General features: G+C 40.2%; 1 protein-coding gene across 1 annotated transcript in view; it reads right to left on the minus strand.

The window, feature by feature from the left end:
- Nucleotides 1–6,813: 6,813 nt before the first annotated feature.
- Nucleotides 6,814–12,169, minus strand: part of HECW1 (HECT, C2 and WW domain containing E3 ubiquitin protein ligase 1) — a gene marked incomplete at both ends in the record, with an annotated part of 179,009 nt that continues 173,653 nt past the window's right edge. Inside the window, one exon of the mRNA XM_082329339.1 lies at nt 6,814–6,925. Coding sequence (XP_082185465.1) covers nt 6,814–6,925 — 112 coding nt within the window. The remainder of the gene's footprint in view (nt 6,926–12,169) is intronic.

Here is a 12,169-nt window from a genome sequence, read left to right on the forward strand (position 1 = left end):
GCCTAATATAAATAAGAATCAGGGCTTCTGTTTCAGACATAATAATGTATAATTTTTTTTCTTCAAAACTTAATTCCAAGAGCATAGAAACTAAACAAACAAAGCCACACACTCTTCATTTCGACGTATCCGTGAAAGGTATTTTCAGGCAAAATTGATTTTGAAGGTTACCAGAATTAAATTAAAAAAATAATAAAAGAGTGTGGCTTTGCAGCTCAAGGAGGATTTATGATTAGAGGAGACACAGCAGATCCTTTGTGGCGTTGTTCTCCATTGTTCTCCAGAAATGACAGTTATTGTCTGGTCTGGCCTCTTATACAAGAATGAACGTCAGGCCACAAGTAGATTTATTGTCCCGTGTAGCAAAACACCATGACTTCGCTACCACAGGGTAGGAAGGGATTATTATTGATTTGTAATATCCTATAGGATTATGGAGTTTTGTTAGCATGCCAAGAAAGACATCTGATATATGTATGGAGGCTTCAGGTGGACTGCTGCTATATTTTAACAGAAATTCAGTAACATATGTCATAGAATGGGTTCTGGTAAAAGGCATAGTTCCAGCCACATAAACAGATCACTGCTGCAGAAACTGACACCTCTGATGTACCCTAATGATCGGCAGCTCATCTCTCTGCTTTTTAGGAAATAATGATTTTTCCTTCCTTTATATGTGAAAAATTCAGAGAAATGTAGCTTAGTATCACAAATAACCTCTCCCCCCACGTCCTCCTCACACACATGCACAATCACACAAACAAGTTTTGAATAAAGGCTGTGCTGTGAGACCCGGATTTCTTGAGCATGTGCATGGGTGGATGCCACTCCTGCCACCGCCAACGTCCCTGTCACAGGAGAGCCAGTGCCGGCCTCGGGCTGGTAGGCCTGTGCTCCTCCAAACATGATGAAATGCAGCGCCGACTGCAGAAGGTCTCTTAAGAGATGTCGCAGTCGTATAGTTTTGCTACTGATTTGTCTTGTGCAAGATATGCTTACCACTTCTGTTAAGAGTGTCTTCCAGGGGTTTATATTTTTCCTTATAAAAACTGCTCCTCATATTTAAGCTTTCCCACCCTTCATATTATACCATGATCCCTCATGAGATGCCATTTATGTAAGAAAACAGGTACGGTCAGCAAGGAGTCTACTGACTGCGTATCTGAGGCGTGTTAATCTGTCCTGGAATGTGCTAATGAAACATGCCTGAGATATTACAGTGACGAGCAGTAGAGAAATGGGTGTGACATACTGAGAATGCCAGAGCATCTTGCTATTTATTTGCTGTCAGCACTTAATTCAGACCCAGCTTATGCTATTAAGAAATCATCGTTGCACTTGCATTTCATACCTATAATGCAGTAATTATACGTAGAAGCGAGGTATGCGTAAGTAGTATATACATCTCTCTTGTCCCTCTGTTTGTCCAGACATTTTCTGTAGCGAGGAATAAGCTCACATGATTTCAGGGCAGGGCTGGTCTTAGGGTAGTCTAGGAGAGCATGGGGGCTTTGGTTATGCACACTTATGTGGAGAACCTCAAGTTTTAGACATGTACCCTGAGAAATTGAACAAAAGCAGTGGAAGGGCCTGAATGCAATGGTCAGAAAGGATAAGATCCTGGAAGAGCAATTCCTTAAATGGGTGGACTTTCACTAGTGCCAGTTTCTACCCACTCTAGTAAAATACATGCTCTACAAAATAAGTTATTTGTAATAGACAGTCCACACAATGCCATAACAAAGTGATTTTATTGACATTCCTCTATAGTGATATGGTTGAAGAGAAAGCACAGCCTGAGTATCATGTGACAATTTTCTGTCAATATAAGCAAAATCGGTCCAATAATGAGGACCTTTCCTGCCATTGACTTTATATAGTCTTTAACCAAAACCATAACAGACATTTCTGTTAGATTAATCGGAAGCTGCAGGGAATTTGGCTAATGGTACAATACTTACTATACCTAGTATCTACTATCTACAGGCATCTGTTTTTCTACTAGAACAAAGAAACTACATGACTCACTAGAGAGAAAGTAACAATCCAATCTTTTGGACCTTGTGATAACTGGAAAACCTATCCCAGATTTAGTATATTGCAGTCATTTTTTTCTTTTAATAACGAACACTGAGGTACAGCAAGAATAATAATAAAAAAGCACCGCGTTTGTTGTAGAAAGATCTGTTGGTCTGCATTTGACTGAAAGTGTTTAATCTTGACTGGGAAGCCCTATTAATATTACTATGGAGACAGGGCAAATTATTATTATTTCAACAGAAATTAAACAAATCTCCAGTCAAATTTGTCCTTCTGGAATTCCATAGACTGTCACAGGATTAATAGAGAAGGATGAGTTTAACTCATCCTCTGTGCGTGTATATTTTAGCTTATTTCTTATTTGACTTCCATGTCTAAATTCAGTATCCTACTCTTTTCAACTAGAGGGATGTCAACTATTTGTTACAGTGAAACTAGAACAACAAAACACAAAGCCAACAAACACCCCCCTCCCCACAGGCTGTCTCTCAGACTAGACTACAAACTCAAACCTTAGCTACAGTTCATTGAAAAGTTCACGGACACTTCAGCAAACTGGGTGAAAAAAGTCCTCTATGTCAGACCTGTACAAAACTCATGATTTCTCTGTTAGATGCAGTTTGGATCACTCACTCCTTGCCTTGTGATAGCCACGGATCTCCCTAGAACATAAAAGTCAAGTTCTGAATAGGCACGGCCACATGATTGAAACTGAACGCTCATGTAACGTACTGCAGACTGAAGTGACAGTATTTGTAAGGTTTAGACCTGATGCAATTAACAGTAAGGTACGGTTGTTTGTGCTGGATCAAATCCTGCATAGCTTATGTGGTTGAACAGTCTGTGAGACTACTTCAAGGCAGAAGACCTACTGATGATTTAAAATACCAATTTTCATTCTCATAACTTCAGCTTAATGCTAGTATGGCAAGAGGATTTCATAAACAGAAATACCCCTTTCCCTCCCTCTACCATTAATACCATCACAACTGTTACTTTGAGAAAGATATGGGCCCTCTGAAACCAAACGTACAAATTACCAATATTCATCGCTCCTATCGAAAACTGCAATTCACAAAAGCTGTCAGATTGCCTATTCCATTTTTCACTCGCATTTTAAAATCTATTGATGTTGATGTCATATCTTAATCTAGCCACCACCATGTTTAAAGGGAACTGAGGTGAAAGAGCTGAACAGATTATTTCACTGTAAATCTGCCCTATGGAATATCTTCTAGTCTTTCCTTTGGGAAAACAATGAAACCAGAAATTCTGTAATTAACAGTCAGTGTTTTACAAATGAAAATGCAGACCTGGGGAGAGCACAGATGATTATATGAGTGAGTAACAGCATTTGAATCAAAAGGCGAACAAGGAAGGGTATAGCCTTGCATGTGCATAACTACGACAACGTCAATTAATTGCATAATGGGCAGGTTAAATAACAGGGCAAGGGAGATGGGTTCCTCCCTCTCCCCTGTTAGCACCATTCACTGCCTCACTTACTCTAACATTGCGGTGCCACTTAGATGCATGGCTTCCCCTTCACTCCAGACTGGGACTGGATTCAGCCCACAGTGTGATGCAATGAATGGAGAAATGCACTGTGAAGTGTCGATGCGAATATCCTAGCGATGATGTCAGTGTTTGAAAACCTGTTGGGGTAGGGCATTGGGGAGGAGAGAGGGATAGGACTGGAATGATAGAATGCAAGAAAAGCAGACCATGGCAGTTTCTTTCTCTTTGTTGTATGAAAATAGTCACCTGTCTTTCTCTATTCCTGGCTTTACATCCAAAAAAACTTCCAAGGAAATCTGCATGACCTCGTTACTTTGATGTCATCGCATTCACCTAAGAAAGCAACCTGTTAAAAATACTAGGCTGTGCACTTGAAAGACAGCTTGGACTAAGGATTTTGATGGGAAGCAGCTGGCTATGCTGTATGTTTCCCGGAGCAGGAACACACAGGGTGCTTGAGATGGCATCTGCCAAAGACGGAGATGTGTAACACCTAACCTAGCTTAGTGTGTGGCGAGTGCCAGAACACGTTGTGAAGAAGAATTTCAGGAGAAAGCCTTCCTTGTTTCAATCAGTGGGGTCTGATGCTGTCTCTGAAATACAAACATCTTTTATTATGCTACAAAAAATAGTTTCACTTTTTCTTAACAAAATATAGTTTTTAAATACTTAAAAAAATTTAACTATACAGTATTGTAAAGATTGGATTTTTTTTTTTTTTTTTTTACTTTTTTACTATGTTAATGAGACAGCTCTTGATACACTATTTTCCTTGGCCAAACATGGACCAACCAGTTGGATACTTCTCTTTCTTCTATTGTTAGAAGACATCCAACATTTGACATAGTGCAGGTAACTTTGTAACATCACCAGGAATAAAACAGGAACCATACAGGAATCACTGGATTTTGGTGCCCAGTGGTGAAGAGGCAGAAATTACATACATTGGAAGATTTCGTTGTTCAGTCTCTCCTGGTGTGACTTGCTCTGATGTAGTTCATGTGCACGTGACAGACGCACTCAGAAAAAAAGTTAAAATTTCCATCTCTACTGTGCAGTGGGGCTGGTCATGTGGAATAGATGCCTGAGAGCTCGTTTCTGGAAATAATAAGCATCATTTTCGGTGTCTGGTACAACGAAGCTGGCCTGTAGCTGCAGCCTCCATATGCAACTGTAATACGAGTACTTAATAAGAATAATAACATGTACTATAAAATAGATTCTCAGTAAAAGCCATACAGTAAATGACTATAAAAGTGGTTGAAATGTCAGAGAAATTGAATGAATGGGGCAATTTAAATATCCCAAATATTTTATATATCATTAGCAAAAGCTACTATTTCTGCTTAGAAACATGTGTTTGGGTCCATCACCTGTCAAATACCTATTAACTTAAGAATCAAAGCAGGAGAATGATCTAAATCTCTCAGAATGCAGTTTTTCAGATGTGATGAGTTTCTGTATAGCCACCATAAAAATACATGGGAAAGCAGACTCCAGTTCTTTTCTCTGGAGAGAAAACTTATACAGAATTAGATGTGTCAGACATTGAACTGATCTCCTGATTTTCCAGTTTTCTGAAGCACAGCTAACACAAAACTACCAGTAACAAGCCCCCAAGGGGGTGTGGTATTTCATGTGAGCTGCTAGACATTACGATGTTACCTTCTCACTTACCTTCACTCACCCTTCACAAGTCTCTCACTTCATATTTCATGCATGCTTTAACAAATTTAGTGTCAGAAGTAAAGATATTTTGTATTTCCTTTTCCCAGTTAAGACAAACACTTTCAATCTGATATTAGTCTTGGAAAACAAGGGCAGCAAAGATTAATAAGTAGGAAACAGAGCAGCATGGTTGACTGTAACAGCCTCAGCAAAATCCATCCGAAGACAAGCCTACTGCTGTTTTCCTTTCATTCCCTGGCTTCAGAGTTGGAATACAAAGTACACCAGACTGAAGAGGGTTATGTCTGCAGTAACAAGAGCTAGAGCTTTAGTTTAGTGGTACCTAACACGACTGTAGGGCCTTTGGGCTTACTCCAAAAGGAAGTACAACAAAGTCTTAACCCAAAGAGAGTTACCATCCCCTTCATCCTTGACAAGCACCCTCATCCACTGCAGCTTCTCATTTAATAGACCCTTGACTAAACCCTTCTGTCTACAACCACTCTTGAGGTTATGGAGATTTGCACTGAACAAGAAAAGAAAAACGATAGAACTGAAAACCGCCCCCAGCAACTACAGATTAACCCAGACTGACAGAAAAGAAATGGCTTCCGACACAGGGGATGGGATTGTCTAGACGTGTCATTTGGAAAGGAGCATTTTAAACATCAGAAAACAAAGATCTGGTAAACAGAACCCAAGGGTATTCATAAGAGTAGAACATTCTTCTTATTTCCCCTTTTCCTTGTCATATACGATACTAAGGTAAGGGAGCCTTGTCCTTTATGCTACATAAGACATCCTTCTTGAGTGTGCACAACCTTGTGCTTCTTGTGTGGTAAACATTACAATGGAGATGCCCCTCCCAATATCTCTGAAGTGCAAGTTCTCTCCAGTACTGGCAAGTAACAATCGTAACAATCGCTGTTATGCTTTGCATTGCGTTACAGGTTGGTTTTTTAGTTTCTTGAAGGTCTTATCTGCACCATGTATCTGGGCCAGTTCCAGCTGATGCAACTGATGTGGATCATGAGTTCGTATATAAAAATTTCAGTTTTGCTCATAGGTGTCCCTCAGATGGACAACACATACAGGGAAAACAAGGATGGATGAAGACATATTTGACCAGCTCCTAGTACTGGATTCAATGGTTAAGAAGTAAGATGGGCTGTGAATTGATTTAGAAGATGTGGGCATATAAAAGCTTGGAATGCTTGATGAGGTTTTTTTATTTTTTAATCAACGTAGGTGGAAGTAAACATTTATTAACATTTGGTCAAGTGTAGTGTAACTTGCATTTGTATTTTCATTGTTATTAATGGAGGTATGTAGAGATATACAGAAACCTTGAGACAGTTGTTTTTCTATTGCATACAGACTAGCAGTCCATTGGAAACAGAGGATGAAAGCATGAAGGTTAGATCTTAGAGAGTGGCAGTTCTTCATGCACAGCTTTTGTCAATCTTGATTTTTTTGTTTGTTTGTTTGGTTTTCAAAAATAAAAACATGGGAAACCAAGATCAAATGATGGTGGACAGGAAAGGTGACATCATCAGCCAGAAAAACACCAGAAGTGCCTGAACCCCCTCATTCAAGTCCAAAGGTGCTAGTTTCTTCAACAGCTGTCAGCAGCTTTTCATACAGCATAGAATATGAGGGGTAAGGTGGAAGATCCAAACGGTTGAAACATGTGTGTGCCCTGCAAAAGGAAAATAAGCTACATGTTAAGTTTAATCTAAATAACTTGAGAAAATAAGAATTGAGAAAACAAGTTCCTACTGAGACTCAAGACATTCAAGTTCACTCAAGAGAGATAAAAAGAAATTCTAACTATTAAAGTAAAACGCTCAAATTCTGCCAAAATCTGAGGTATGATTATGAATATTATATATATATACACACATGAATATATATTATATATATACACACATGAATATTTCAAATAGAAGACACAAGCTAAGTATCCACTAACATCATTCTCTGCTATCCCTGCATTAGATGTTGCAGGGATCCTGCAGGGACCTTCATGGAGAAGAACACTGGAGGTCACTGAGGAGCTGGGGTCTAGGCCCTGATGGAGAGAAAACTCCACTACAATAATTTTGGTTGCTTTGAGTTTTTCCAAAAAAATGCAGCTCAGCTGTACACCCAACATGAGCAGCTAGTAAGTTTTGCACCGGTGGACAAGCGTAATGAGATGAACTATACTGACAGAATGGGCTCAGCATGTGTTTATCGTGAGGCAGGGCTGACTGGTGAAAGATCATTCAGGGATCTGCTAACTGAAGAAGGAAGGTTGCTGAAAATGTTCCTGTAAGTAAGTCAGCTGTTGGCCATCTGCTGCAAGTCTGGCCTTTGAATGTTATTTATTTGTAGTAGCCAAGGCAAAAGCAAAATATTTTGTGCAGAGCAAGCTGCCAACTTGATGACCCTCTCCTCCCCCAGTTCTATCATTAGATTTACCCCCAATTGGCAGTACCTTCAAAAGAAGCCGTGGAACAGGTTCCACGCATGCCTCCACCTTGTTGCAGGTTTTCTGGTAGCAGCAATTAGACCCAGATGCGGACTGCACTTCATTGTGTGAGGTGCTATGCAAATGTGGAGCAAAGAAACAGTCTCTGCCCCAACAGTTCATCCATTTCAACTGACTGAAAAGATGTAGAGCTCATTCAACAAACAGGAGGGACACATTTTCATTAAAATTGTCTCATTTTTTTCAGTCAGCTTGGAGTTTTACATGATGCTAGAAATATTTCTGTTTCCTCTTGCTCCCTCTGATAAATGTGAATTAGCGAAATGCTATAGATGGAAATGTAGCCTCAATGGCTAACAATGTCTAAGCTCCTGGCCCCTAGTATTTTTAGAAGCCATGAAGTTGTTTTAGCTTTTTTATCTCACGCTTTAATTCAATGTTGTTTCTTCAAAACTGAAGCCGAAGAGCTATCTTGGAGAAACTATTTGAAACCGTGCTAGTCATCTCTTAGGCCACCCACAAAGTGAGAAAAAGATGATACTGGTAGATGGGCTGGCCTGAGACTTGCAGATTCAGAGGGAGAGTTTTATCAAGCACCAATGGTGAATCATTAAAAGCAATCAGGCAACTGAAATAGCCAGAGGCACATAATCTTCACGGCATCACACAATTTCAATTAGTAGAGCTTTTACCATCCTTTTTCCCCTTCTGAATGAAGATTTGTTAGCTGGTCACTCTCAGAGAGAGCGTACAATAAACACGGAATTTGCGGAAATGAGCTGGGAACACATGTGAGTTAGTTAAAAAGGAACGTTAATAAAGCCATTATTTAATACATCTCTCGAAATTAAACATGGCAGCTCATGTGTATTACCCGTGAGAAGCCCTGCACTGTTTATTGCTATCTCAGCAATCTTTGGCAGCCTAAGTTGTTTCTACAATCCGTTGCCAATACGTATCAACCACTGGGAGTTAATTAACTGAAGGATTCTTGTAGTCCATTCAGAAAGTGTTTATCATAGGCAAGAGAGCACCATTCAGAGACAGCCGGTCTTGAGGAGCTCAGCTGCCTGGCTCCAGAACTGGAAGCAGCCCCAGTCAATAGGACAGCATTGTCACGGTGGCTCAGGTGTGGATTCTGCTAATACAACTTTGCTGAACCTACAGTAATATCTCTATATGGCACTTAACCGTGGCACATTTAACTGTATGAGACCATAGCATCTCAGACATCGCTGTCACGCATCCTATTGTGCAGTGCAGACGTATCCACAGCCACTGACTCTGGTGTTTACTTTCTTGCAGACATTCATCTTGACTGATCATCCATCATCCATCTCATTTCATACTGGTTATGAAACAACCTGGCAACGCTGTTGACTTTTAGTCATTCTTGACCTAGCCAAACTCAGAAAAAAGATCCATTCCTTTTCCTATTATGAGGTTTACATGAGGGGAGAAACCATTATAAAGAAAGGAAGAAAAAGTTAATATGTCTAGAAACACTGAAGCATTTTGCCAAGCAACACTCTCATGTTCTCCAGTTCAACAACTTTATAGAAAAAAATCCTTTCACTCCAAAAAATGCCATCAAATAAAAAATGAAAATTAATTTTCATGAGTCCTGTGCTGGTTAGGTTTACACTTCTACCTACTTAGGTAGGTGTGCAAAACACAGTATATTGCTAAGGGCAAAACCCGAGTTCAGATTCTGGTCTGTGAAACTAATGTGGATCTACTGCAACTCTGATGATGCCAGTGAAGTCCACTCAATCTTAGAACAAGATAATTACGTGCAAAATTGTCTGGTATACATTCAGCAATGGGTCTAATTGGTTCTTTGCTGCAAAGGTCAGACATGGTGTCTACTTGTGTAACTGAACAACATATTCTGCCTCACCTGAAATAAGAGAGAGGGTTGATTTGGACTCCTCATTCAGTGTTCCCTCTCTCCTCAGTATTGCTGTGCATAGCGCCTTTCCCTCTTGCAACTGAAAGCTGAAACCTTTATTTTCCAAACAGGACTAAAGACAAATTGCTCAGCCTCTAGTCTGTTATATCATATTGCTGTGTGATACTGCAGTACATGGGGCAATTAAGAGGCAAGGATGTTTTCCATAACATCCACTGTTGCCTAACTCTGTGCCTTGCCCTCCGAAGAGGTAAGTTCCTCCCGAATGGCGTTGACCTCCTGCTACTGATCCCAGTGAGAGTGACTACAGGAAGCATAATCCAGGGGACACTTGCTATTTTGTAGTACTGGGCTTGCTGCACATATTGGGGTGAAAACATTACATCAGCAGTGGAAGAAACAGTCATTGCAATGAGAAGTCTTTCTTCCCTTGATTAAGCCTCCTACCACATAAGCCTGCTGACATTTGAGACGGTGTTCAGGGAGTGAGAGGTCTGGAATAAGAATTAGATTGGTAAGAGCTTTTATGGAAAGGATTCTGGCTTCTCTAGAAGAAAATGCAAGATACAGTAATGTAAACCAACTCTGACCCTCATGTGCCCTCATCCTCCAGTAAGTAAAGCAGTAAATGGACCACTTAAAATTTCATTCTTCCCGGCAGTCTGTCTTTACTGCTCAAAGTAGTTTTTGATGGGTCTGAACCTTTAATCTTGCTCACTGTTCACAGTGCTGTGCTATTCCTTTTCTTTTAAGAATTCTCTCTAAAAATTATAAGCTTTTAAGATTTTTGCATTCTTCTTTTCTTTGTCACTTCCTTTAATCCCCGTAACGATGAGAGTCCAAAGGCAGTAAGCGTGCACAGAACCCCCTCCTATCTTATGTGTAGCTTGAACCTAACAACTAAAATAAGACTTGCATTCTAACATAACCATGCCTGTCAGGCAGAAACTGGGCGTTTCTCCTTTTCACCTTGCTTTCTGTAGATGAACCCACAAACCCCTCTTTGATCAACCTCGGGACCCACAGGTATCAACTTTTATACCTTTTGTCTGTAAGAAGGAACACTTATATGCTGTCTGGGAACCACTGCTTAACAGATGAATGTAGATTTGTAGATGGCATTTCTGTTGTATGTGAGAAAAGAGGAAAGAGGGCTAGGAGATAAGGAATGATAGAAGACAGCAAAGCACACACACTCAGTCCACTGGGAAAGAAGGAAATGATGAGAACAATGTTGTTTATAGTCACACACAACCTTTTTTTAATTGCTCTATGGGTTTCTGGGGTGATTAAATACTTGATCATCTAATAGAGAGGGAGAATTCTCTTACAAAAGATCAGATATTTATTAGCACTGGTAATTGTTATCATACATACACCACAGACAGTATGGTGGTAATCACTAATATTACTCTGCTGAATGAAAATCTCTTTTGATGAAAGGGTAGTTGCAGCTCAGCACTGATGGGGAAAGTGACCTCGTTGTGTCAAATGTGATTATTTGAATCACTGGGATACATGCTGAGGTCCTTACTTAACAGATACTCAAACAGAAATAACCTTGGAGCTGACAGGAGTGGAGTGCAACCAGAAGACGGGGCAGTGGCACTTGTAGGCACTGAACACTTTTGCAGGCCGAGGTTTTAAGAAGAGGGAACTGTTGTCTCCTATAGCTATAGCAGAAAACACCACGAGTACAGGTTTGCTTTGGGCCAGGAGTTCTGCTCCCACGATATCAGATGAAGCTATGTTATTCCAGCTAGAAAGCCAGTGTCTGTTCATTAAGGTTTGGTGGGGAACAAAGAATAAGTTCTTGCAAAACTACTGCTAAAACTGGTTCCATGTTAAATATCTGCATGACCCAGGAAAGGTGAAGAGAGGCTCCCTGCTTCAGAAGAGGCTACAGCTGAAAGAATTCTCCATCCATCCCTACTCAGGCAACCAGTTAAAAAGTAAAATGTGTAACTGCTTTACTTTGGGAGAAAGTTTTGCATATTACATAGGGAGAGTAAAACTCAACCTTGGTGAACAAGTGGTTGAACCTGTTACCTATTCAGTTTTATTTCATCTGACAAGCTACATCAGTTTGGAAGAAACCATGGTGCAGATTTACACTGACAGGTCTGTAAATCAGGCAGTCTCTTTGGAACCTGCTTTAGGGTCATCGTCTAGAGATCCGGGATTAGAGCAGCATCTCTGACCTGTATAGTACTTTGACTTTCTAATGCATGTGGACTCGAAGTAAATATAGATAGGAATAACGTGTCTGGTACACACACACACTCCAGAAATAAACCACTGGTGTAATCTAACTCTTCTTTGTCTTACGTGAACACATTACACGACCATTACCCTGCTCATGTAGGGGAACTGGTACTGATGAACAAGTGCACCAATTTCGAATGAAGTTACCAGATTCTCAGCCTTCCTGAAAAAGTCTTGCTTATCCTCAGTGCTTTCAAGAAGCACTCTAGGCATTACCTATTAGTGTTTATTCTTCGAAAAGTGTTGCGTTTTAGAAATTTACACCATGCCTGTTTTCTGGGAGTGCCACGTTG

Source organism: Platalea leucorodia, assembly GCF_965183815.1.
Source record: "Platalea leucorodia genome assembly, chromosome: 1".
Lineage (NCBI taxonomy): Eukaryota > Metazoa > Chordata > Aves > Pelecaniformes > Threskiornithidae > Platalea > Platalea leucorodia.